The sequence below is a fragment of the Neopsephotus bourkii genome, unplaced genomic scaffold (genome assembly GCF_033783945.1).
Source record: "Neopsephotus bourkii isolate Nb327-2 ecotype Australia unplaced genomic scaffold, CSIRO-AGI_Nbou_v1 NB_1373, whole genome shotgun sequence".
Lineage (NCBI taxonomy): Eukaryota > Metazoa > Chordata > Aves > Psittaciformes > Psittacidae > Neopsephotus > Neopsephotus bourkii.
Window position 1 is genome coordinate 5,249,242 of NW_026901852.1, and position 27,902 is coordinate 5,277,143.

Below are 27,902 nucleotides of genomic sequence, written 5' to 3' on the forward strand. Positions count from 1 at the left end.
TGTAGCTAGTCTCTGCAATAAGAATGCTCACATAATGTAGTGTCAATGCAGGCAGCTATGACAAGTCATGATATATACATGTAGCACAAATCCTTTCAGATCAACTTCATACAACTGAAGTTCTATAAATGGATTAAATCTCTATACTCTTGCACTACTCAATTTCACCCTCACAAGGTGGCATCAAACAGGGCAGAAAAGCAGCCTTGTTGGAAGTGCAGCCCTGCTATTTTTGCATACTTTGAACTAGATGACTTGCAAACTTCTTCCATCTCAGTGGTCAGTTGTCACAGTTTGAGAAGAACCAGAGGGACTGCTTCTCTGCATCTCCTATTAGAAGAGAGGAGCCTTTAGCAAAGACTTTCCTTGCTCAGGTACCACAGAGCTGATGGTAAAAGGTGAAACCTTTCAAATTAAAGGGAAGTATGACGGCTTTTAGGTATCTGTGACAGCATATCCTGCAATATTGTAGTGCTGCTGCTAGCGCTCTTATACTAGAGGTAACTAATAGTAGTTGTGGTCAGCAGCACTGGCCCCACAACAAAGGATAGGGGAAGGCCAAGGTTAAAAAGGACAAAGTATTTGATAAGAAGCCAAAATAAGTTTAATGCCTTAAAGAGGGTGAGGGAGGCCATGGGAGGACTTTTTTGGCTATTGCTGTCTAAAACCTTGAGGGCTGTTTCAACACCCTGCCAGCATACAGACTGAAGAGCAACCAACCTTCCACTGCAGTAAAGCAAGTGGGCAGTGCGTAGCTAGGGTAAAGTTAACTTTAAAATGAAAGAGGGATCTTTTAATACTAGGATGAAACTGTGCAGCAGGTACAGTCTGAACGTGACCTGCCGGGGCTTCCTTCCCTTCCTATGGGTTGGGATACATTGCGTTGTGGTGCTGTTTATCAGCCACAGAGCATGGTTTTGTATTCAACATTACCTCTGTTATTCTCCATACCACCAGCATCCCTAAATCAGTATTTGCATCTTGTGCTAGTTCTCCCTGGAGTTATTTTTCCCTCACAAGTGATGTTGTGAATGAGTTTGCCCAGCCCTTACAAACCAGACCCTCAGTTATACGTTTGCAGAGTGTTTTTCAGTCTGAACAAAAGCCAGTGCCCAAGCAGGAGTGAAGACAAAAGCCTGTTTTCAGGCTTTTTCTAAGAGCAGCAGTGTCACATAGATGTCTTCGTAAGGAACTCCTGCAGCTGTCCATCAGAGCTAGCCAGCAGCAAAGGCTGGAAGCAGAACTAGGGCTGTGGGAGGGATTTCATTCCTGTACTGGGCCAGATCCTCTGAACAATAAAGCCAAGTGGGTAAAAGCAAAAGACATGTTAAGTGAGGCGAGCTGAACTGTTCCTTCGTCAGTGCCTGAGGCTCTCTCAGATTATGGTGTATTTAATTCTGTCATTTTGGGCCCTGGTCCTGCACTGATGATTGGAGGGTGGCTTTTTCCACTTGTGCTTTAGTTCATCAAAAACCCCAGGCCTTAACAGCATGAAAACCAACATAGGTACTTTGAATTCTTGTTTAAACCAAGCCTGAACAACGGTGTTGTTATTTAACTTGAAGCTCCAGTTTAAAAAATAGTGAAAATCCAGTATTGCAGAAGTGAAACTGCAGATCTTAGTTAATCTGTACCCTGAAAATCACAGAATGGAGATGATGATGAAAATCCTCTACAAGCATCACCCCATTAAAGCTACTGAAGCCTTTCCAACATGTCCCTACTGGAGCTGTAGCCAAGGATTTAAGAGGTCCATGTTTGTTTAAAATTGTCTCTAGACTACCTGAAACTAGAGGCCAAGAATCTCTGCAGAGCCATTGGGCAGTGTTATTTGTTTGTTTTCATCCGTGCATGAATTTCTTTGAAAATACCCAGCCGAGCAATAAGAAGGGATTGTTTTTAATCTTTAGGGATGATAGCATGCTGTTATGCATCAAGGACACTCAAAAACAAAGCATCAGATAAACGGTACCAGGAGATGGTGGGGTTGTTTTTTTTTACCTCCGGGCTCTTTTGCAAATCAAACACACTCTGCTTGGAGCTGGCTGTTGATGACACATCCATAGGTTCGGGTTGTCATCCCGCAAGCATTAACACCGCCGCGTTCTCTCGTTTTACGCGTGTCCAAATGCAGCTGGATTCTGCCCATGCTCAGCACCCCGAGGGAGCGCGGTCATTATCACTGCAAGGACAGCTGGGATCTGGCCTTCAGCCAGGACCTTGCTTATAATGCAGTCAGACTTTGGCGATACAGAGTGGATTCCACCTCCCCTCCTCCGGGAGTCCCGGGTTTATGCCCTGCTGGGTTTAAACCCGGTCTGTGCATCGTGCACAGTGGACAAAAGAGTGTTTTCTGCCTCCCAGGTTTCAAATCATATTAACGACTGCTATTTATGTAGCTGCAAATGTATCGTTCCTCCTGTTTGAGACCTCCTCAGCAGTATCCTCCCCTGCCTGAATGAGCAGGGTTATAAAACACAGTAATTATAAATCTCATTGACTGCCTTGCATTCAAGGGCGTGCTCCCCCCGAGCGTTTGCTGTGAAGCGTGTTACCCGGGAGACTGTCCTGTACAATCCAAAACAGGATTATTCTGACCCAGTGAGCTCGTTGGAGGGGAGAACATTTGGGATGCTGACCTGCTGCCACAGCACACAGAATGCATTTTTCTCATTGCACGGCAGGGCAATGCCCCACTACAACAAGGCAAATACATTCAGGCATTCATTACATCTCATTGACATGTGCTGGCTCCCTAAGATGAAGAGAGGGAGCCTAGGACAGCAATCACAAACCAGAAGTCATGCTGGCCATCCACACAATTCAGCAGCTTTTTCTCAATTTTTGGTTGTCTGAGACCTCTCTGAGCAAACCCATAAATATCTCAGACAAGATAACACAGTGTCAATAAAACCCCTTCTTAAAACATTCAGGTCAGGCTATGCTTGTAAAACAGGCTAAAAAGTGTTTAGTAGGGGACAGCAGGCTGTTCTGCCTTGCACTACTAACCATAGCATGCTTCAGTCCTATCCTTTCCCCATCCATCGTAGTCAGGATCTGTATGGGTACTTTCCTCAGTCCTGAGGGGTTCATTATCAGCATCGATCGTGATGCCCTACAGTCTGGAAACTACAGAAAGCCCTGTCAGTCCCCCACTCTTGAAAAAAGGGCTGTAAAACCTGAGCACTCTCACGCTCTGGGGAAAGGAACAAAAAAGAGAAGAAAAGGAAGAGCTTCCTAGAACAGCATCAAACACAAAGCACGCTGTTGCCATCCATTTCCTCCATTAGTGTCAGCGCACAAAAGGAACCCAGTGCTATGTGGTAGCATAGGCTGTCACATCTTCTTTGTGCTCCAGGAGGAGGGGGGGACGAGGTGCAGAGCAGTCACTCCCAGCAGGTGTGCAAACCAATTGAGTTTAATTAGAAACATCCTGCTGGAAGTGTAAATGTTTTACAAGGAGATCACCCCCGTCAGGGAATGCTGCTGGAGCCTGTGTTTTGGTGAGGCTTTGATACAAGTACAGCTGAAGGGGCACATCTCCTTCCCTGGCTGTCTCCACTGCTCCCCAGACACAGGAGCACAGGATTCATGTCGTACTGCTACACGGTGGGTCTTCTCCATGTTACTGCCTTCCTTGGCATCTCACGTATGCAGGCTGGTTCATTTAACCATACCCATGGCTGTTCCTCCTAGCACAAAGGCAGCCGAACCTCACTGATGTGAAAGGGCTTTGCTAGACTTGGGAATGGGTGCAGTGCTAGGGGTTGTACTGCTCTGTAAATATCCTCTTCACTCCATATGGATTATAAAGACTCATAATGTTTGTGATTTAATTTTAACTTCCTTTTTTTTTGCCTAGGTCTGTGGGCAGCACTGAACTGTGTCTTATGTGCATGTCTCTGTGAGACTGCAGCAGGTACCCAGCTCATTACACTGAGGCAGTTGAGGGTTGTTTCGCTGTTTACTGAAAATCATCAGAGACTGTTTTTATCCTCTTTCCTGATGATCCGGTATTTTTCCTCTGGCAGTTCTCAAGAAAATTCGGTTTTCCCTCCTCCAAATACAGTATCCATCATTAGACTACTGCCAAACAATGTAATCAGCAGAGTAACTGGTCTGTAGTGCAGGCAGCTCCGGTGCCATCTAAAGAAGAGAGTACAGAAGTTTTTGGTTGGTTCAAAGCTGACTTAGGTTCCTAGTCATTAGAAGTCATCTCCTTATGTGTTGTCTCTGGAGAAGTTGCAACTATTTTTCCATTCTCTTCAATTAAGTGATAGGCTGATTAGCCTGTGACTGCAAAGGAGGTATGCAGATGCCTTAAGAAATCACATGTGTGGTTTCAGTAGATGGCAGGCTGCCTAGAGTCAATCCTTTCATAAAAAGAGAATTAGCTATTCCTCCTCGCACATGGCTTTAGGCAGCACTGTACTGCTTTAACATTGTTCAGAGCTCATGTAGAGCCGTGTACCTGCCAACCTGACAGCTCCTGCGGTGCTGCAGTAGGAGCAAGGACATCTCTGAATGGTGAAGTGCAGCAAGGCATCTCTGCTGCTGAACCAGTTCTCTACAAATCCCATGTGCTAGTATTTATATGAGAGTATCAGCACCTTTCCTCAGTGTATACATGCAGTTCTAAAATAACAATGCAAGTATTAGAGTATAAAGCTAAATACCTTAATCACATGCCAACAAAAACGATCACTGACTGCTATATTTTGGCTCAACATTTTGGTCTCAAGCATCCATCTATAGAAGAGCATCATGTCACTTTTTAGACAGTTTCAGAAATGCAGCCAGATCTGGGTGCTTGGACAAGTAACAGGTTTTGTCATGCTTGACTTCCAGAAAGATGACTGCTATGGAAGCGTCTGCTGTAGTTATTACATGACAATTAGCAGTTGCTCCTCTGCTGACAGATGTCCACAGCAAAAAAAGCACTGATTGTCTCTTTTGTTTGCAGTTTTAGGGACGCCATAATCAAGTAGCTTAGACCATCTCCAAGAGATACTGTCCTTGCACCAAAAGGGCAGCCTTACTGCCTAGGTTAATGTTGAGTCCTTTCTCCCCATACAGAATTAAACATTGCAGTTATTTCTATGGATAGATCACTTATGCAGGATAGATGTGCAAGCTGTATTTCAGCGTTTGGTTTACTAATGCTGTTCCAACAATAAAGCAAGATGCACTGTGCACGTCATACTGGTGGCATTGCTTAGCTGGGGCTTCTAAGAAGCAATAGAAGGCAAAGGAGGAATTTGTGAAGAAGGGAAAAACGACTTCACATAAGCACAAATTGATGAACAAAGTTCACAAATTCTTTTACTGCACAGCTGTGGCAGGGAGCATGTTTTAAAAGAAAGCTTCTTAAAATGTCACAGACAAAATAGTATCATTAAAAAAATTCAGGGGGAAAATGGCTGGTTTACATTAGTGCTGAAAAGAATGCGGTGCAAGCCGTGACCTAAATTAGCATCTCTGCCTGTTATCCAGAGGCCTCTCCTCTAGCCTTCCCTCCTGCAGCCCACTGAAGTTACAAGGAGTCCTTGCGCAAGGGTTTTTGCCCGAGGCAGGATGGCAGAATGATGTGCTGTGCCTGGCAGCGGGGTTCTGAAGCATTTGCTAACAGGCAGAGGTCTGTGGGAGCAGACATGAGACTGGCAGGTGGGATTTAATAGCAGAGATTTTGTGCAGCTGCCAGAAAATCAAAACCCAGATGCTGGAGCTGAACACATGCTGCCTGATCGGAATGATGTTCTGGGGGAAAGAGGAAGCCAGCAAGTGTCTGCCAGAGAAGAATTTGATTCTGAGTCCAGCACTGCCTTACCTCGTCCTTCTCCTGGGGTCAGACCAGTCACAGCACTGTCTATGCGTCAGTAACTGGCCGGGCATGGAGATGCATAGCATTTTTTCATTACGGTGCACCCAGAAAGTACCTCGCCTAATCAGACCCCATTTTGCCTCTCCAGAAGGTTATTTAAATCCCCTGTTTACTGTCTGGTTTTCCTTCTTTCTGTCTTTCTTCTCTGCATGAGCTATCTTCTCCGAGTTCCCTATTTGCCTCACATTCATTCTGCAAGGTACATTTTTATTGCTGCTCCTCAGAGACTGTATTCTTCCCGAGACATTGATCTTCCTGAACTATTTTCTCCATCCCTTCTCTGTTGGAGGTCAGTTCCCTCTCTAAAAAGCACCAGCACCAGAGAGCAAGCATGCATGCATTGAGAGAAAAGCACAGCAGCAGACCAGCTGTATTTTACCCTTCCACAGCCACCCCGATGAACAGGTAACTAGGATTAGCACTGTACACAGGCACTAAGGACATCTGCGGACTGGTGGCTAACATGCTCCCACACTCCAGCACGAAAGATGTGGGCAAAGCCAGCAGACTGCAAACCAGGCCAAGCACTTCACCCTTTCTGCCCAAAGGAGGAATTTCCTAAAAATACATGTCCTGACATACCACCGAGCCACATGGCACAGTGAGTGCAGTCCTATTTTCAGCCTGCTCCGCAGGGTGACATAGCGAGTTACACCTCCTCCCCGAAATGGCACGTCAGCAGCGCAGCACTTGCTGGTGGACCATCAGCACAGCCTTCTGTGGGACGGTGCTCTCCGCTGGAATTCCCCGTCAAGTGATCACACACTCCTCGTGCACGAGGCTGCAGTTGCAGGAAGCATCCCCGGTAGCGCTGACTGTAATCAGGGCAGCTGCTTTCTGCCCATCAGGATGGCAATGGGACTCTGCAAGTCCCAGATAGGTTACGGGCTGGGAGGGGAGAGTGATCAAAACAAATTCTATCTGACCCTAAGAGAAGTTCTGTTATAAAGGATGTTGTGCCTCTCTGGCATGTACCTCTTGCAGCTTCACCACAGATAGGTAACAGTGGTAAATGGCAATGGTAAAACAACGTTTAGCTCTTGGAGATGACTGGGGGCCTCTTTCCAAACCATGGCTGGTTAGCAGATTCTGTTTTCCCAACTCTGAGGCTCATTGCAGAATCCCAAGAATGTTCCTGCGCTTCAGATATCCCAAAATAACTGCTCCAAGCTCTCCTTGGGGAAAAGCAATCCTTAGAGCAGCCTCTTAGCTCAATTTTTTTGTGTTGAAGCAGCTGAGCTTGAGGGAGAGAACTTGTCTTTGCCGCTAGTCACTGGCTCCCATAGGAGAAATGAGCATTTTGGATGCTGACATTAATAAGTTAGTGTGTCAGCTCATTCACTGTTCAAAGAATTGCAAACACTTTGTTCTCCTCATTCCTGTTTGCTGCAGAGCCATCTTCCCTGCAAACCCACTAGTTAGCTGGTGGCTTGGGTAGCCCAGCAATGGAGCAAATCCCTGACTGTGCATCCAGATCACAGCTCCGGAGCACCAGTTAGGAGCCCACAGGGCTGTTTTGCAGGTTTGTTGACTCTGTCTTCCTCTGCGGTTGCCAGGCTTCCTTCCTGCATCCAGATGAGACAGGGGAGCCATCACAAACAGGGTGGTAAGTGGTTCTCTGACACTGAAGCCATCACTTAGACACTGTGAGCGGCCGTTTCCTCTCCTGGGGGAACTGTGCATTTCCCTCACAAGCAGGAGACCAGCCCTGCTGTGGTGTTTGGGGTCACTTAAAGAGGCAAATCGGATCCACTGTGCCATTAGTGGCAGGACTGGTGCTCTGCTTCTCAGAGGTGGATTATCCCGTTTTCCAGGGAATCTGTAGATCCTGTTTATATGTGCCAATCATTTGCACTCCTCTGTTGTGGTAAGTTATTCTCCATGTCCCTGAGGTGCTCATTACCACATTATTCAGGCTCTGTTTACGTAACTTTAGAAACCAAAATAAATTCCTGAAGGACAAAACTCCCCAGCTCGTCTCTGATCTCTGCTCTGGAGTGTGTGTAACACCTTCCCAGAGAAGAACCTGACACATTCCTTACACCCCTCGAGTTCCTGGGATGGTTCAGTCATCTCTGCAGAATAAAACTTGCATCCAGGCCTCAAGACATTGCCTTTGGTCTGATCTCTCCCTGCAGCAGATGCCCCTCTACTGAGCTCCAGCCTGATCTTCCAGAAGATGGCTAGCTTTAGGTGGGGTTTCCATCCACAGCCCTCAAGATACCGCTGTAGCTCTACTAACCAGTGTTGTCCTTATGCAGTGCTTTGCTCTGAGATCAAGTTAAAGCCCAGAAATTGTAGTTGCCAGGTTGGTCTACAGCTGAACTCATAAATGGTGCTTCAGAAAGTGCTGGCAGAAGGGAGAAGGGGTAGAATCACCGTCCCCTTTGTACTTCAACCTTCAAACAGGCTTTCACAAGCAAGGAAACCAGTTATAATTAGTGTAAATTCTGTGCTATTTAAGCTGTCTGTTATTGCACCAGAGACAGGCCAGAGTGATAGACTATAGTAATAAAAAATAGCGTGTAGCACAGTAACAGAGTATGTTGCCTTCTGGTACATAAGACACAGCTGCACAAACAGAGGGGTGGGAACGAGCAAGACTTCCAGGTTTTCAGCAAGCTATCCCAATACAGTGAGCTGGCCATAGTCAAGAGAGGGAAGGACAAGTCCCTTCTTGCCAAACAAATGGGAAACATGTAAACATCACAGCTCTCCAGTGCTAATGTTATGTGCAGTATTTATCAAAAGTCTTTAATTATTTATCTTCTGAATGAGTTTCCTCATTCACTCTCTTTTGAGCATGTAACAGAAAATGCTATCTGTACCCCAGCACATCCTCTTTGTGCACGGAGGTTCGTGATTTACGGCAGACTTTGCATTAAGAGGCAGTAAGGAAACATGCTCCTTGCGGGGTGGGAGGCACCGGAGCAGAAGCAGAGGCAATGCTGGACCCGCAGCAGCGCATTCCTGCCCAGCTCGTGCTGTGTTTCCCAGCAGCTCGGCTAGCGCAGCGCCCAGCTGTGATCCTGCACTGGGAGGCTGCGGCTGTAGCTGTGCAGAGGATGTCATTAATCACATGCTATCCCAGAGGCTGCCAGGAGTGGAAAAGTAAGCAAATTAAGATTGGTTACATATCTCGGCTCTCCTTTCAGAAGACATCTGCTGTAATCTCCACTGGCATTCTGTGTGCTGCTGTCAGCCGTGGCTTCACTGCACCCCTCCTCCGAGATGCGCTAAATGCAGTGCCTGCTCTGTGCATTAGTTCCGTAGGACTGCAGTTCATGGAGATCCTCAAGCTGCTGTCTCGGAGAACCTGTTCATGGCTCGCACATACAGAGAAGGGGGAGATAACACACACGGGAAATGTGCACATTAGCCCCTCCTTTGCTGCAAAGCAGTGCATTAAAAACTGGGGAAAGATCCAGCATTGGCACTGGAGAAAACCTAGCAGTCAGAAATCCCTTGCTCATCAGCCACAGCACACTCTGGGCACGCAGATTAATCGGGTGTCCAAGTCTTAAGCCTAGACATTCCCCTGCTATATGCAGTAACATCTTGTTATGTGCAACAGAACCAAGGCACCTGCTCGCTATCAAAATAGAGGCAAAGAAAGAGCTGTTTCTGCCCTTGGGGGTGATGGGGATGCTTTACTGCTGCCCTAACTTCTTACAAATATTACCTAGAAGTTACTAGAAGCATGCACCCCCCGAGCACATGAGAGGCAAGTTCTCAACCCTCTTTAGCCTGAAAACACTAAAACCCAGGACTTCTGCCTCCCATAGTTTGTCCCTTGACTCTGTTCCCGCTCTCTGAATTGTTCCTGAGCAATGGCAGATTATTCAATGTGAAATGCATTAGCAGCCAGTGAAGCACAGCAAACACTTTCTAGTCATGTGCTTTAGCCAGAAAACCTGCTGGTTTTCAGCATCCCGTGTGTCTTTTCTCTCACTGCTGATGCTGATCAGTGTCAATTCTGCAAGTACTGTGAAATACTTGCATATATCTAGGATGAATCTCACTAATTCAGACCAGGCTTTCTGCCAGGAAAGCAGGTACAGTGCACAACAGAATTGAGGCCTTAACTTATACATTATGTATTCTAATTTACTGTTTATTGTTCGTTTGGGACCTTCTCTTGGTGTCTAGTTTTTACAGATGACACTGCAAGCCTAGTTGAAGCTACTGTGCGCTCTACTGCAACATTACTATGACAACTGCTGAGATCAGGGCTGGGAGATGTTTTTCCTTCCCTAGGAAAAGAGATTGTGAAACAAATACTGCATTTAGTTAGTCTCAAACATGTGTTTGAGGCATCCTGTTCGATTTCCTTCTTTGCTGCTTCACCTCCATGTAGGTCTCAGCAAAGGAAGAACTATCTAGAGAATATTCAGCATGCTGCAAACAAGTCTGCTTTGAATAAAGCTTAAGTGTCGACACTCCAACAAGGCAGAAAAACTCATTCTCTCCCCGCTTGTATGAGCCTCCCTGTGAAGACATCAGAGCCTCCAGGTTTGAAATGCTGCCTTAGGGTTTGCTTTTTATGTCAGTAAATGTTTTACCACATTTAAGGTTCAAACACAGTACGAACATCCCTGCTAACATTTGATGAACTCAAAAGGAGAGAGCAAGCATGGGCAGAGGGCAGCGTGCAATATGGCACAGTGCTTCCCTTCTGCAGGGGGGCTTGCCTTGGCCCCACGGTGGGGCCTGGGCATGATGGTGCCTTTACAATTACACACTGCCTTGGAAAACACATTGACAAGCCAGGGAAAGGAATGTCCTTCTGTTCAGGACTTCACCTTCTAATCTTCTTTTGCTTTTGCTTTTTCTTTTCTCCCTGCCAAAACCTCCTTGGTTATGGTTAGTAAAGCATATCTGCACGCCCAGCTCTGTGGAGGGTTTAAGACATTGCTGTCTTCATGCTCAGCTAGTCTGCCTCTCCTGTTACCTCCTTACAGTTTCATTTCTTCTCTTACCTCACACTCATCTGTAGCACATGAAGATGCTGCAGTGAGGTTTAAGCAGCACTCTGCTGCTAGGCTGCCTTTGCAGCCTGCAGTACCAGAGCTGAAATCTCCGTGTTGAATCTATGAGTTGAAACCCACAGGCAGTGCACAAGCACTACAAATCCTGATGCAAACTCAGGTTTTTGCTTTTCCCCAGCACTTGCCAGTTCCCCCCCACCCCCTGTGCTGTTCCATCATTTTTCCTTATGCTCTGTTTTGCAGTGGCCCTGCCTGCCTTCCCTCTCCTCCCTTCTCCTTCCCCTCCTCTGCTCTATCAAATGCAGCACTCAAGCGTCACTAACTGACAGGGATGCAGCAGCTTCAGTGAAGGAGATGGAGAGGGGGAAGGAAGAGAAAGGAAAAGCTGCAATCAACAAAAGAGGTGGCAGAAACACTGAAAGGCAAGCTTTCCTCCAGAACTGGATCCAGAACCCTTTGTTAGGGCAGGAAATTAGGATAGCGTCTCTAATGCAGAGTGCTTGGAGCGCAGACCCTGCCTGCTCCGTGTATTCCTACCGTGCATTCTCAGAGGACAGAGCTCAGATGTATAGCTCAGGTTCGCCACAATCTGGACTGAATCAGCAAAATGCATGATTAGCTAGCTGAGTGGCAGCACAACCAGAATTCACTGCACTGATCAACAACAGCTTAAAAAGTACTGGCTCCTCAGAAATGCAAAGGTCATGAAAGTAGGGGGGAAGAATCATAGATAAATCGGCTGGTTGCATGTCTGTCTTTATCCTAGGAGACCTAGGATTTCCAGGGGTTAATCTTTGCCATTGTCCAAAAAGACTCTGATACATTCCATGGTTTATGCAGCAGATTTTGCTTACAACTTACTCTGATTGCTAAATAATTACAGAAGCCTGTGTTGCCCTGTAGCAGTGCGGATTTTTCTGTTACATGAGACTGTTATCACCAAGTGCCAAATGCATCTTGAAAGGCTTTTTGTAGCATTCTGCTGAGTTAGCACAGTTCCGAACGAGTACTTTTCTGCAGCATGCCCTGATCTTGCCAGCTGCTGACTGCCCTCCTACTAACCACTAGTGACATGTCCCTATTACATCTCGGAGCAGCAGTAAGGGTACCCCGTTTACCTTGAAATGAATTAAATAGTGCGCTAGCAGAAGCCCAACAGCAAGTCTGCAAAGTCTAGTTTCTTCTGGAAATTTCTTAGGGTATTTGGACAACAATGGGCAAAAATGCTTTGTGCAGTTGAGAAAAACATCGGAGACATCAGAGTGCAAAGAAAGAAACCTCATTTAAAGTAAGTCTTAAAATCAATTTGTGAAGGACAGAGTCCATTCTATCTATACGTACTCTCCAAGAATGAGATGACCATGCAAACAAAACAAAAAGCAATCTCCCAGGAATGACATAGAATGCTTTTCTGGGAAATCTCTTTCCTATACAAGCGCCAGAGGAAAGGAGAGTAAATCTGTGCCACCTTAGTGGAAGGAGACAGGGGTGTCAAGGCTCAGGATAACTCCCTGAAGCTCATCAGGTGCTTGAACTAAACATTTGCAAAGGAAGTTTTGACTTCCATTACTAAAAATAAACTGCAGCTTGTACTTGGGGCTTCCATAATGACTTTGCTGAACTATTTTCTTGCTAACAACCCTTAAGGAGGTTTTGTCAAACTCTTAATGAAATAAAGGCACAGATCAGAAATTTCATGACCTTCTGAAGTGGAACTTTAAGTGGGGCTTATGACCACTTTCTTTATTAGTGGAAATGGAAAACAAGTCACTTTTTTGCCCATCTAACTTTAATTGAGGTATGTCTCTCCTAAACCAAACCTGGCCTCACTCAAGTATCAATTACTAAGGACCACATCACTTAAAGCAAGGGAGTCCAACCCAGTGTCAGTATAGAAGTGGTTTAGGTTTTGTTTCTTTTGCATATGGACAAGGTCAAAAATACCTTTGGAAAAGCTTCCCCTGTCCCTGAAATCAAAACCAATACATTCAGGAGTCCAGCTGCCTGCATAAGGCATCCTGAATCAGCAAACCAAATTTGCTCTCTGCCTTCATGCACCGCTGGACCGTACCAGCTTCACTGTGCGGCAGCCCCTCACCTCAAATGAGTTTCTTCCAGTGGTTTCAGCGCCGCCTTTTGCCGTCTGGCTCGTAGCCTGGCTTCACTTCAGTGCCTCTGTTTGCAACATCTGATGTCTTCAGACCTAAAGAGGAAAATGAATCAAGTTACCCGTGGTTGAGTTAGCATCCAAGAACAATACAGTTATACTAATGTTAGTGTAACTTGCATGCTAGTGTAACATGCAGCACATGAAGTGCCTGTGTGTGGCTAGCACCGGTGTGAGCCCCAGCAATGTGCTGCCCACAGGAGCTCAAAAGCAGAATGACTCCCACGCACCTTTCGGTTTGGTTTGGGGTTTTGAGCTATTGATAATAAGCTTGAGCTTAAAAAGAAGCCTGTCCTCATTGCTCTTTACCTGACTCAGTACCAACACTGACAGAGACCTTACTTAGGGGTACTCATCATCTTTGGGAGGAAAATAAGCAGGCAAAACCAGAAGTGCCAGTGCTAGCCAGGAGGTGGCAGAGGAGCCAGGCTACCTCGTATACGGGTGTCTGCATTAGTTTGGCAAAAACACAAATAGGAACCAAGGAAAGGCAGCAAAACCCAGCCCAACCCTCCATCTTCAGGAATAAGAGGATGAAACCCTTAATCACATTCCTGCTTGCATTTATACTAATTGCTTATCTTCCTGAGATCTGACTTGGTGAAATGATGCATGCACACCAAGCAGATGAGTTTCCATAGAAACTCAGGAACTGAACTTTCATTAGAAAAAAATCTTTAAGATAAAATAAAAGTCTTCCAGATTAAAATGCAAATTGCCTGTCAGTGGGTGGCTTTCTGAATTTATATATAATGTTTTTCCTTTGCACTGTAGGCAGATTCCAGCTGGACCTACATAGCAACAACATGCAGGCATTGTTTATAGCGAGGCAGACTCCATGGGGAAATAAGAAATTCAGTAGCAAGGAGAAGCTCTCAAGTGCAAATACCTCAGGGAAGCAAAAAGCTGAAGTGCTCAGTGCTGCATCTTGGTGAGGCTTGGGGACCGTGCAGCCTCCAGCTCTCAGAAGACGCTTGTGGTTTGCAAGGAGCAGGGTGGGGAGGAGCGGGGAGAGGAAACCCAAAGCAAGAAGCTTTCCTGCACGCAGAGTTGATGATGTTCAACCTGCCCCTTAAACACACAGCAGCGTATTGCTGCCGGTTCAGTTAAGCCTCCCTGGGAAGGCGGACACCATCTGTCACCGCTCGCTCTGGGCAAAGCAGTAGGTCTCCGTGCTGGGGTTCGGGAGCGTTGGCAGGGTCTGGGTTGGAGACCAGGTTGGCAACACCCCAACTTCCACTTGGGCTGAGGCCTGAGGACCAGGGTCTTCTGCCCACAGCACATGGAAATCCAGGCATGTGGGCAAGGAGACACACGGCTGTTCCTGGTCAGAAGAGGGAAGCAGGATGGTGAGCACCCCTGGGAAGGGCTATGGACCCAGGCAGCCTTTGGCAGTAGCAGTGGTGCATGTAAGCAGGAAGGCAGGAAACCTTTGCCTCCTTTAGCAAGTATCTCCTCCTGTATTTCTTTCCATAAATGTAGTTTTTCACTCATATAGGATATTGCAGCATCAACAGGAAGCTGTGGGGATCCTCAGATTGCCCTTTCTGAGATTTTTTTTTGCAGCTAAACCAGGATGCTTGGAAGCACTGAATACCAAGGAGCGAGTGTTCTTCCTGGTGGGAATCAGCTTCAGCACCTCCCCAGGTGAACACAGTACCTGGGTGTGTGTACAGCCTCCTCACAGGGCTGCAAAGGACCTCAGGCACAATAAATGGAGCAGCTCCACGGTGGGGAAGCCACGCCAGACTGTGGTCCTTGCCCAGCAAGGGTGCTGGGGCAGACAAGGGAGCTGTGCTGCACGAGCGGTTTAGGATGAGGTGGATTTCACTGCAGCATTGTTGGGAGGCGCGAGATGTCAGCCGGGGAGGGAATTCCCCTCCTCTTTGGAGCGGGATGACAGGCAGCAGCTGCAGAGGCTCCATGGGCCGGCAGCCCTCTGGAGCATCGAGAGGCTTGATGCTGCTTAGCGTCAGGATGAGGACTGCGGTGGGTCCCCGGCCACCAGAGAGCACGATCGGCTCTGCCCGGTCAGCGCAACAGGAAGGGTGGTTTTGTGGTTGGGGACTAACTTGAGCTGAGATAGCGCCCGTCTGTTCTTGGCTCAGCAGCAGAGCTGCTATGGCCACTGCTTGCCCTCTGTGGGCCTCATTATCCCTGTCAGGAGGGTGACTCAGGTTATAATTGCACAAAGTCCTCACAGTTTGTAGGGATGTGCCTGCAGCTGCTTCCAGAGGAACCAGCCTGTCCCATCGGGGTACCTCTGTGCCACCTCTGCCTGCTCACAGGGGGACAGTGAGATCGTTGTCTCACCATTCTCCAGCAGGAAAGAGAAGCCTAAAGAAAACACATCCCCACTGCACCTCTAAATGATCAGATTTCATACCAGTTGATTATTCAGGTCAAGGTTACAGGCAAGAAAAAGGCAATGAAACTGTTCACAGTACTGCTGATACTTCATTAAATTGACATTTCTCATTGTTTCTCTCAGGCAAAGTAATGTGTTTCTGTAGGTGTGAGTACTATAACTGGCTAGTCATGTCATGATAGGGTCTTAGTCATGCTGATGCACCCTGCATCTAATGGCATGTTTGGAAAAACAAAACGAAGGAAAAATCTTTACTACTTCCGAAAGCATCACCTTTCTTTGGTCAGAAATTCATTTGGGTTCTCATTGCGAGAGATTTCAGGTTTCTTATGGCTTTTTATATCAACTAAGGGCAAGTAGACACATTAAAGGTGAAACTTTATATATATATATATATATATATATATATGCATCCACATACCATGTAGTGCCAGGAAAAGCACGAAGCCAGGCAGTCATCTCGCTTTCCACCGTTTCCACGGGTGAGCACAGGCAGAGGCCATGCAGCTCTTGGCAGGCGACGAGAACGCGTTGGCTGCTTCTTCCATAGGCCACACTGCATGGAAGCGGTGGGAGGTTCATCCCGGTGTGCGCACCTTCAGGAGGAAGCAGGAAAATGCCACTGGTGCACTGTGGCCTGCGAAGCCCACATGACCATCTGGGCTCAGTGTGGTTGGCTGCTGTATAATTAAAAGGGAGCCTGGCTCATTAGATGCACTGTGGGTTCAGACACATCCATGCGAGCCCTATAGGAAAACATGTTCTTCCTACCACTTCTTTCATCCTCCTCCTCCTGTTCCTTCCAGATGGTTACACCCACTCGTGTCTTTTCTTACCCTAAGGACAGCTTTTTAAACAAGGTTCCTCCATCCTTCTGCTCCCCCACACTGCTTTAGGATCTACATTGGAGTGCAGGAGGACAGAGGGCCCCATGCTGTTTCATACAGCCTGCCCCTAGAAGCGTAGAAGGGAGCTGCATCCCTCTAGCCCCATTTGTTAAGGAGAAAGATCTGTCTGTGTGGTCAGGATGTAGGAGCTGACAGACTTGACCTCAGCTGGATATTCCAGATGTGCAAGAGTTAATTTAGATGCTGGGTGTAACTGAACCTGTGTATATTTTCCTTGGGGATTCGAATCCAGTGTAAGCCACTCAAGGAGAGAGGGATGCTTCAAGGGCCTGTAGCCTTTTCTCTGTGTAGCACCAGTATATGCTGCCACAGTAACACGCAGCAGGAGAACTTCTGAGCTGGATCAGTCTCTGTGTTTAAAGAAAAGAACTAATTCATGATTGCTTTTTAAATTACACTTTGCAATTAAAAAAACAACCTGAACTTACCAGCTGATTGCTCCTCTTCTACAGAAATAGGTGGAGATCCCTCATCATAGGACTTCTGTGCCTGCACTCATACATAGCCCAGCTTGGTAGGACTTGGGGCACTCCATTCTCCTGTTTTGTGTCTTTAACTGCTCATCACTTGTTTATTGACAGGGCCTGGTGCTGAGCAGACTTGAGCGGAGGGACCTGGCCCAGAAGGTCCTCAGAGATGCCATCCGGATCCAGACCACCAGTCACCGGGCCTGGAACAGCCTTGGAGAGGTCTTGCAAGCTCAGGGCAAGAACGAAGCAGCCATCGAATGCTTCCTCACCGCCCTGGACCTCGAATCCAGCAGTCCTGTCATCCCCTTCACTGTCATACCCAGGGAGCTCTGAAGCTTTGCTCAGCAACTGAGCACCTTCAGTCACGGACAGACACCAAAACCAAACAAATAAACAAAGAAAAAGCCCAACAGAAAAGTGCCATTGTAACCTGGAAGCGGGAGAACCAATTCCAGGCTGGGGCTCAGGTCTTCCCGCTTAGCTGAGACAAGCCTAACTGCAGAAGAATTTGCAACAGGCACAAGCAGACTGCCTTGCTCTTCACAGGTGCCTGGCTAATCTCCTGTTCAAGTTAATAGCGAGGCTTATTTCAGAGTGTTGGTTCAAGGTGACTGTAGAAAGCTCATGCTAGGGTACAGCTGTCCAAAGCACTTGCACCTTTCAATTTTCATTATAAACACCAAGCCCCCCCCATGCCCCTCAGGCTTTAATTCAAGCCCAGACCAGCTCTAAACAGGAGTAAACGCACCAACTGACTTGACCAAGTTGTGCTTAAACATGTGGCTGCCTCCACACAGCTCTGACAGGGATAGGAACGACAATTAAACCATACAGACCTACAGTATATGCCGCTTACAAAACTATTCCAGTTATTCTGATAATCCTTTCTCCTGCCTTGGTTTTATGTGCTGCATATGCTCACTATATTTAGTGTGGCTCTTGCCTAGACCAATTTAAATTAAAAATACTTTTTCTTTCTCAAAAGCTGCTATTGCAGTATGATTCACAAAAGCAGAAAGACCAAAGACCAAATCAGTTCACACTTGAACTATATTAAAAAGCTATATGTATCTCCACTTGCATATTTATTGAAAGGCCTTACGTGAAATAGCTAGTTATGAATTCTGAGCTTTGTGCTGATTAATCACCTATTGCATCACTTTGAGTGAGGCATATAGTGATTACCAGTGTATTGTGACTGAACTCTGTGCTCTACTGCATTACCATTCCTGGCACAAAACATGTTCATATTCATCTTTTCATGGTACAAAAGACGGCAGCAGTCTTTTAAGGGATGTTATACTGAAGGCAGTGTGTGTATGTATGAATTACTTGTTTCTTAAAACCAAATCTTTGGATTGTCTGTAGAAATCTCACATCGGAGGTAAGGAGCTGAGCCTTCAGCAGGGCAGCATTATTTTGCCTGTCGTATCAGATGCAGGAGTGGATAACCCTAATCCACACAGCCTCCCCATGCTGGCACAGCCAGGGGCTGCAGCTGGCATACCCCCTGCTAAGCTTCTCCTTAGCTGTGCCCCACCAGAGCTCTATATGCCATGGCACATGAGAGCCAGACCAGTCCCAAGATGAAGATGGTGCAGAAAGGAGCCGCAGGCACTTTTCGACACAAAAGGTTGGGGCTCTGTGCCCGTTTCTGTCCAAAGAAGATTTGTGACTACTTCATAAGTAGGTTTGCACTAGAACACACTTTGTACTACAACTCTGCCCAGTATTGTGATCCGCAACTAGTTCATTCCGGAGATAAGAATATCCTCAGGCAATAAACGAGATGGGGTTATTTCTTAAAGAGCCCAAGGCTCTGGCAGCAGGCTTGAACTCAGCGTTGTTTACAATTACATGGAAATCTGCGGGCTAATGGAGAGGTGGGTGCCTCGTGCTGCTCCCAGCCCACACCATCGCAGAGCTCCTGCCCGCAGGGTGCTCCCAGCAGCCTCTTGCACTCCATGGCCAATATCTCGCATTTTTCCCATTGAATTTTCCCAACTAAACTCCCTCTGCAAGTTTTAGCATTGTGATAGCCCAGCTTATTTGTCTGCTGCAGGGTCTGGAGTGAAAGCACCAGTGCTGTAAAATGTGCTCAGCCCTTTCAGAGGCTCTGGTTTTCCAGTGTCACATAGGCACCATATCAGGCTTTTTAGGCCAGAGGCAGGTTTCCAAGGAGACAGTGTTACTGGCCACATTTCTCCTTTGCAGCAGCACCAGCAGCAGAGAAAGAAGTAGGTGTTAAAGTACCAGAATTAAATGAGTTTCATGAAGACAGAAAGATGCAGCAGAGACTCATTTTACTGTGGAGGATGCTATGAGGTCAGCTTGCTCTGCACTGCAGGTGGGAAGGAGAGGGAAGGAGAGATGTTGTTTGTTGGCATAGTTTGAAAATTGTTACCCAGGTGTTTTAAACCCAGCTCACAGTGAGATGCAATCTGACAATTACTTAAGTAGATACATACATATAAATATATAGATATTATATTCCGATATTTGTTGTGGTTCCCAGGGTGGGAGAGTCAGTGTGGTCTCACATCACCACCTTTTTGTGCAACTTACGCCTGTAAAGCACTGCCATAGCAACTTCTGTGTACTGGGCAGCTATTTGAGTACAAGCTATGCATCCGGAGAGCTATTTGAGTACCAGCTATGCATCCACCTCTGCAACCAAGGAACCGCGTTGCGAGGTCTGTAACGTAGCTGGCCTGTGACCTGGCAGGAGGGTGCTGTTTCCCAGCAGCAGCTGAAAAGCAAACACTCACAGACCCATTTACTTCTGCAAGTGTAGCTGGTAAACAACCAGCAGCCCATCACATTTGTTGCCATCGCTTCACCTTGGTGATAATCGGACTTGCCACAGCAGTCATCCTGCTAGGAGAGGCACAGACATGCACAAATACTTTGAGTGCATCAGCCTGTTGGATGTTGGCAGGGTGGTCCCGTGGTTTTTGTGTGTATTAACAGGCATTACTGGCTTTGGAATTGCAATCCTAAGAGCCTCTGCCTCAGGCGTGGCAAGGAAGACTCACACGAGTAAATGCCATCAGCATCAATAGGAATAACATGGGTAAGGTACCCTTTTACCGGCACAGCACATCACAGCCCCTGCATCACTTGCAGACAAAGTATTTTGGATCCATACTGTACTCAACCCCAAGATTTGCTGTGTGCTTCCCAGAGGATACAAAGTACCTCTTGGCTGGAGAGGTTTTACACTGGCCTAAACTGCTCTGTACAGTGCAAGAGAGTGGTTGTTGCAGACTTGCATGTGTTTCAGGGCAAATCCTCTAGCTACATTTGTTATTAGTGCTCCCCAAAACAGAGGCTTTCCCAAGCTTACATGCTACCTCTGTTATTTGGCACGGATTTTGGTCATACTTACAGAAAAACAAGGACAACTACTTGGGACAAGCCTATGCATTGTAGTATTTGTTTAAACAGGAACACTAATAAATCTAAAGACCTACTTCCTTGAACTCAGTGGGTAATACTTCTTTGTATAGCAGGGAGCCTGGCATGCTTAACGCTCAGGGTTTGAGACTTAGAACGCAAGATTTACATCCTATCGCTCATATGATTATTACCAATGATTGTAAGTAATGGAAGCGAGGGGAACAATAAGTGAAAAACCAGTTCTGCAAGTTTTAGCACTGACTTGAGTCCAACAGTTTTCTCAGTTTAGAAAGAGAAAAAAAGGCATCGTTGCCTTAAGGATGCTGGTTTACACCCAGGATCCTCTTGTTCCACTGAAAGGCTATTTTCTTTTTTGTGCACACGAAAGAAAAGTAATTACTTTCTATTCTCCTGTGGTGCAGTAGAGGAGTAGTGTTTGCTGTTGCCTTTGACCAACAAGAAGGTTTGTCTATTGTAACCAAAATGGCTCTGCCTCCAGGGTACAGAAAGAGAAGCCTACGAGGCCAGGGAGCAACTCCTCTCCCTGCCTTACCCTATATAAACTGTCATTAGCTCCACTGGAGCTGTTGGTAGTGTGAGCATTTCCTCCAGCTGAGGATCTGCCCACCAGTGTACTCGTTCTGTACAGGGAGTCCAACGGAGCTGCCATATTCTGCACTGCACAAGTACCCCGGTCCGTTTCTATGGGAAACAGTTCATGCTACTGAATATCACAATGCTTCAGAAGTGCTAATTATCTTTTCTTGGTAATGACTAATAAATCCAAATGGAGAACAGTCCTGGAGGGTGTTTACTTTAAAATTCACTGGCTGGGTACCAAAGTAGGCACAGCACTGACTGCTGCAGTTAGAATTACAGTTATTTTATCCCCCAAAAATGTTCCATTTTTGGAGAGTTTTGGTGAAGACAGACTTTGGCTAGTTTATATTTCACTTTAATGACAGTAGAGTGGGAAACGGCTCTTTTTAGTGAAAAGACACCACTGCTATGATCTTTTTTCAGCCAGACCAACAGAGATTTGATAGTTACAGTTCAGCCTAGGAGAGCAAGGCTTGCCAGAGCCACCGCGCTGCAGCGGTAACTGCCTCTGACCGAATTGTATTACAGGCATATTTGACAGTTGTGCAAGGAGCATGTGCAGCTGAGATGATGCTTCTCTGTGTGGCTAAGGAGAGCTGCTTTATGCCCAAAGGGACAACTGCAGTGCCCGTCTGGGTACCCACCAGCATCCCCTCACTCGAGCTGGCTTAACCAGCCCCTGCCTGTTCCTAGGCCTGACTCCGGGTGATGGTCTCCCTGCTGTGAAGCTGTGGTTCAGTGCTAAAGGTTATCAGTGTATGGCCAGCTAGAGAGCTGTTCTGTTAGAAGTGAGAAGCTGAAACACCCATTGGTTTGGTGATGTTGGCAGGAGGAAGAATCACTGACCCAGCAGCTGCCAGGATGATGGTTCCTCCAACTTTGCCTTCCATGACCTGGCTTACGCCTTCAGCTCCAGCAAACCAAGGCAGGTTCCCAAGGCACTGGATGCTAAAAGGTCCAGCTCATTTCATAGAATCATAGAATAGTTAGGGTTGGAAAGGACCTTAAGATCACCCAGTTCCAACCCCCCTGCCATGGGCAGGGACACCTCACACTAAACCATGTCACCCAAGGCTCTGTCCAACCTGGCCTTGAATGCTTGGGATGGAGCATTCACAACTTCCCTGAGCAACCCATTCCAGTGCCTCACCACCCTTATAGTTTCCCCACAGAAATGCACGCCAGTCTGAAGCTAAAACCACTGATAGGGACATGACACCACAGTGATGCAGCCTGTGATGATACAGGCCAGAACCTCTGCAAGCTGGTACACAGAGAAGTGCTCACCATTGCACATCCAAGTGTTTCCTACCTGCCACTTGAATACTGTTAATCCAGTTGGAATCCGTTTTCCATGTAACTTCTTTTTGTCATTGTAAGGAGTTTCCAGCAGATGAATAAAATTGACCCTGTGGAAAACAAGAAATGCTCCTCATATTTCCTGCCAATTTCAGGGCTTTTAATATATTCATGCCACAGATACTTCAAGCATTATGAAATGACCATTTGCTGTATTAACTGGAACCTAGTGTGCCTAGCAAGTTACCAGTTGCAAAGGGTATTTTGGCCTACACCCTGTAGTTCATGGGAAAAAGGAGAGTAAGCATGCAAGCGGCGTGCTTTCAGAGAGGAACAGAGCCAGGAAAGAGGAGTGATGTAGCTTCAAATGTTTGGATTTGTGGTGATTGAAGCGAGCATCGTGCTTTTCTTGTGCTTCTTCCAGTAAAAATAAACAAAGGTAGTGTGAGAAACTCTAACATGGAGGTAATATGCAAATACTATGCCGTCAAGTTTAGGGACTCACCTTCTTGTGGCCACAACGCCATTAAATCATCTTTCTGCTGCAGACAGTGCTCATGTGGTTAATTGGAAGTGTCTCCATTGAAGAGCTTCCAGAGCATTCTTTGCACTTGCACATCAATCTTTCGGGCAAGCTTCAAAGCCGGCCCCTTAGTTCCATACTCAAACGAGATTAAGGAGAGGACTTCTGGAGAGAATTCCTTCCTAGCTGTGGCTAGTGTACGAGTGTGTTCAGTAGAACTCAAGCAGAGCAAGGACAAAGCCTTAAAAACTGGAAATTAAAGCAAACGGAACACTAGCTCTGACTTTCCCCCCCCTTTCCCATGATACAGAGAAGTGAAACAGCAGTGTGGGGTTTCTGTGGGAGGGGAGGAGGGAGGAAGAAGGCTGCCACTGCTCCTCTGTGCAGGAGCCCAAGTGGAGGAATACCACTGAATCCCAGTGAAAACTGAAGAACTTCATTGCTCAGTCCCCGCTGAGGGGGACCACTCACCTTTGCTTCCATCCTAATGGTACACTGCCTGCTACCCTCTCTGCATCACACAGGGGTTTAATATTCCCTTTCCATTTAAATGGGAAGAAAATAAGCCTTTTTACCCCTCTTTTTTGCTGGGAGGAGCTCCCAATCATTAGGGTACTCCACTCAATTCAGGATCACTTCCTGCCTTGCACAGAACCAAGTAATGTTTCAGTGGGTAATCCTAACATGATGTTCTTGAAAGGCCATTAGGAATAATTTAATGATTTTTAATAATATATATTCTATATATTTTTAAATGATTTATTCATACCTCCACTTCTGTTTTTGTGCTGCAGAATGGGTAAAAACAACTCAGACAGATACAGTATATTCCTGCCTCATGTGATTCACTGATATTTAGCGACCCCATAAACAGTAAGGGAAGCATTGGTTCTGCCCAGGTGCTCACCTCCATCGCAGGCTCTGGCTGTCAGGCTTCTGTGGAGTCACCAAAGCAGCGTTGCTGACACTGCCTGTCTTTAACCACATCCCTCCAGAGGTGTCACATCCCAGTCAGAAGTGCCTGAACCAGTCTTTGGAACAAAGAAAGAATACACACGTAACCTTTAAAGGCTGGTGTTGGGAAATTAGACCTACGTATCACTGGCTTATTCTGTTGCCATTACCAGTCACTGTGGCATTTAATTGAGCTGTGGCTGTCAAGCCAGTGTCCTCTGCTGCGTTGTCTCCAAAACGAAGAGCAGCATATCGCAGCCAAAAACATCCCCAACTGAAAAGCAAGATCCAAAGATTTCCTCCATGTTCCAAGTTAAGCAGGTATTAAATTATGGAGGACAGAAGCCTTACAGGTCATTCCAACTGAATGCCATTTTCACATCTGATCCCATTTAGAGCTGATGTAATTATCTGGCTGATGGAGGAAGAGAAGGAGGCAGGCAGAGCATCTCAAATTTATACAGCAATAATGGCAAGCATTGTATCATGTCCTAAAAAACCAAATGAGCAGTGAAAACTCTAAAATAGGAGACATTTTCTCTACTGAAAAGGTCTCAGAGAGGCAAATCCCAGCTTCACCAGCCTTTGACAGAAACATATAAAAAAAACCCCGATCTGTGACAGCAACAGTAAACGTAGAACAGCCCCTCTCCAGCCACCTGACCCCAAAGCCCTCTGGACCTTAATGCTGCTTCTGCCCTATGCCACAATCAGAGCCCCAACCCACCCTGAGAGCAGGGGGCCCAGACCCTTCCGCAGTGTGCTTACAGTGACTCCAATCCTGCTCCCAGTTCCCATCACCTCCCAAAGGACAGCGCGGTCCTTGGAGCACAAGATTCATTGCATTATGTATGACAAATCAGACAGCTTTTTGGTAATGGAGTTGCTTACGATACCGTAATTAGGTCTGGGAACGGGGGTGTTTGTACATTAATCAGGAATAAGCACTCCTGTGTTTTGTTGACCTGTCAGAGGAGCTGACACACACAGCCCCTGTTTGCAATGCTGGGTCCTGTTTCTGAAGGATGGGAGTTCAAGGATATAATGATTTTCTGGTCAGTGGAGGTTAGAGGTGATTTTGTGCTCAGTGTAAATGGCATTGTCTGGCAGAGACAATTAGCAAATGAACCACTGCCTCACCAGAGGCTTTGCAGCCTTGGAGTCTCTTCTTCTAGCCTGACAACAAACAGAAATGTGAGACGGTATCTCAGATTCCCAAAACAGGAAGCTGTTAAATCCAGCAAGAGAGCAATTCATTTCCCACTTACAATGATGCTGCTCTTACCTCTCCTTGGAGGGTATTGAAGTGTTTCTCAGAGGGTAGCAAGGGAGGTAGCTCATCCTCATTTTTCACCAGATGGAAGATTTCACCAAGTCTGCAGTGGAGCCAAGAGAGGGGTGGTTTTCTGTGCAGAACTGGTTAAATTAATGTGGCTTGGGTTTTGCTGCTTTCTACCATCTGCCTCCCACCAGTGACCACCACGCTGTAGTCGCAGCATGGTGCGGTCCTCCTTCAACCCCCCCTTTTCAGGTTTCTTCTCTGGAGCTAAGGGAAGTTTCCACTCATGAATTAATGCAGTACATACGACTTCTATAAATCTACAGTGGCTCACATTAGACGTGCCTTGCTGCAACTACGAGGTACGGAAAGGTACAGGGGCTTCTGCACATGTGGTCCGGGTCTGGTCTCGGAGGGCTGCTGTGTCAAGGGGGTGACTTATCACACCCAGGGCTTTGAGTTATTTCCTCTGTTTTCCCATCGCCTCCTCATGGTTATGTGCAAAGTGCTTTCTGTTCAGCCGGCTATACAATAAGCTGGAGAAGAAAAGAACTTGTTTCAAGCTACATTCCAAAAGGAAACTTCAGAAATGTTCTATTAAATAAGAGCTTCAAACCCTCCAATTAAAGAAGACAATGTTCTGACAGGAGTCCTCAAGTCGTGTCTTCAATAACTCAGATTTATATGACCAGAAGTTGCGAGAGAATTGCCAGAAGGGAGAGTGTTTTGAAACAGAAATTCAAGATGTTTAATCCTGAAACAATCTACACAGAACACTTAAATTTTCCTTTTTGTCTGCCAGCCAAGAACTATTCACCAAAGTTATCTCAAGTTTATAAGTGGCTCCAGTTTTCTGGAACTTTGCTTTCCAGCAAATACCATACTCGAAAAGGTTTAGCAATGTTTTCCAGTGCCACTTTTTGTTCTCACACATGGCTAATGCTGGGGTTCCCAGTGTGAAAGCATTCTCAGGTGCTTCTGCACAACACTTACCAAACACTGCATCTGCAGTCCAGCGAGTGCAGGTTGTTTCCTGGAGATGAGTACGAGCTGTTGGGTGAACACCAGCACACGCTGCTCTGCACGCACGTGTACACACACAGTGGAGTTGTCCCACTGGGACAGCTGGGCTGGTTCAGCCTGGAGAAGAGAAGGCTTCTTAAAGGGAGACCTTAAAGCAGCTCCAGTGCCTAAACGGGCTACAGGAAACCTGGAGAGGGGCTTTTTACAAGGGGGAATGGGTTTAAGCTGAAAGAACATAGATTTTGGCTAGATATTGGGAAAGAATTCCTCCCTGTGAGGGTGCTGAGGCGCTGGCACAGGGTGCCCAAAGAAGCTGTGGCTTCCCCATCCCTGGCAGTGTTCAAGGCCAGGTTGGATGGGGCTTGGAGCAACCTGCTCTAGTGGAAGGTGTCCCTGCCCATGGCAGGGGGATTGGAACCGGATTGAGCTTTAAGATCTGAACCCAAACCATTCCATGATCCTATGATTACAGACAAACCCCAAGTACTTTTGAAATCCCCCCCATGCACGCATCTGCAGTTCAGGTGATGGTGGTTAGAGTCTGCAGCTGGCTCAGACACACTCTAGGTAAAAATCAGTTCTTAAACATTTTGGGCAAGTACCTTACCCAAACTGTAGATAGAGCTTCACACCAAGACATGCCTGTGTGCTCCTGCTTGCAGCTCGCCCTCCCTCAGTCACTACTCGCTGCTCAACAGCAGCCTACTACAGCGCTTTGCAGCCTTATGTGATCCATAGGAGCTTTCCATGGGATGTCTACATCTGTAAGACTTACTAACCCAAACTTCTGCAGAGGATATGACCTTTCCAAAAGGAAAAGGTCCCGTACTAGTTGGCCGCAGACACTCCTGGGATCTGTAGCTCACAGCCTGAAGACTGGGGACTTAGGAGTTTTCTCTGAGATTCTATTAGAGCTTCTTAATTAAAAGACCTCTTTGGGGACCTGAATTGAATTGGAAACCATAGTGATCAGTTAGGTCAATCATGCACAGAGATGATTGCGTTTAGAAGAGTGAAGTGGGAGATGAGAATGTGTGTATGTTGAAGAGCTTTCAGAGGAAACACCCCCCCTACCCCCCCCAAACATCTGTTAAAACAAGGAGTATCCATGTTTTGCAAAAGAGCAGTTAGAGGATTCATCGCTGTGGGCTCGCCATTCACTATTAAGTTAGAGACTAATGGCTGTCTTTCTTACAGCATTGAAAAACATCTTCAGCTTTTATCTTTGAACATTTAATCAATGGATTTGAGTCTGTCCACTCTCTTGAATCGATGTATGTACATTTTCACTGATGCTGATAACTATTACCAGGAAAGCTAAAACGCTAACTGAGCAGCTGTGCTTCCAGTCATCCCACATGGGAGAAAGATGTTGTTACCAATCTACTATGAAACTAGAAACGCTCATGAACATACAGCGGGTCCTGTATGTATCTTCATGATGCAAAACCTAAAATACAAAGAGATGTTCAGTGCCCAGGAAGCATTTTCTGTTTCAGAGTTGAATTCCACAGTTGTAGTTAGGAAATACTCATTTGTGATCAGATACACAAAGTTATTTTCTAGTTTCAACTTACAAACAGCTCCAGGGCAATGAAGTTGGTTTCGAAATCAGATCTGTTTTGGTTTCACTAGAAAGAACAGTTCCAAAATTCATTGGCTGTTCTTACAAACCAGTACAATACACCACTAATCTACTTTAATATCATCTTTTCCTTGCCTCTCCTAGGAGGAAAATCCAAATCCAAGCCATGTTCTTGTAAGTCTCCACCAGAAATAAGTGACCTTGCTTCACCTGTCTTTGCAAATTACAGTGTTTGGACCAGGAGCTCTTACAGACCAGATACTTCAGTTGTTCAGCCCATGTGTGAAACGCTTTGATTTGCTCTTGATAAATCTTACAATCCCAAGATGCAGGGTTAACTTATAACCTCCAGCAATAAATAGGACTGTTCACTTATTTCATAAGAGAGTGAAGTCTGTTGATCCATAACCTATCTAAATTAGCAGCTTCTTACAAGCTGTTCCTTTTCTGAGGTGGAA

General features: G+C 46.3%; 1 protein-coding gene and 1 long non-coding RNA gene across 8 annotated transcripts in view; both read left to right on the forward strand.

Moving 5' to 3' along the window:
• The window catches only part of TTC7A (tetratricopeptide repeat domain 7A), a 166,500-nt gene extending 148,734 nt beyond the window's left edge, over window positions 1-17,766 (forward strand). For 2 of the 7 annotated variants that reach the window (XM_061367222.1, XM_061367220.1), the window contains one exon: window positions 9,037-9,525. In XM_061367222.1, the coding sequence (XP_061223206.1) occupies window positions 9,037-9,405 (369 nt within the window). In that variant the 3' untranslated portion in view covers window positions 9,406-9,525. Of the gene's footprint in view, window positions 1-9,036; window positions 9,531-16,893 lie in introns of those variants that run through there. The other 5 variants (XR_009727492.1, XM_061367221.1, XM_061367217.1 and 2 more) reach the window with 5 other exon arrangements.
• Window positions 17,767-18,329: 563 nt separating this feature from the next.
• The window catches only part of LOC133219725 (uncharacterized), a 167,161-nt gene continuing 157,588 nt past the window's right edge, over window positions 18,330-27,902 (forward strand). The window contains exons 1-2 of the long non-coding RNA XR_009727495.1: window positions 18,330-18,676; window positions 18,707-21,766. This is a non-coding gene — a long non-coding RNA (uncharacterized LOC133219725). The remainder of the gene's footprint in view (window positions 18,677-18,706; window positions 21,767-27,902) is intronic.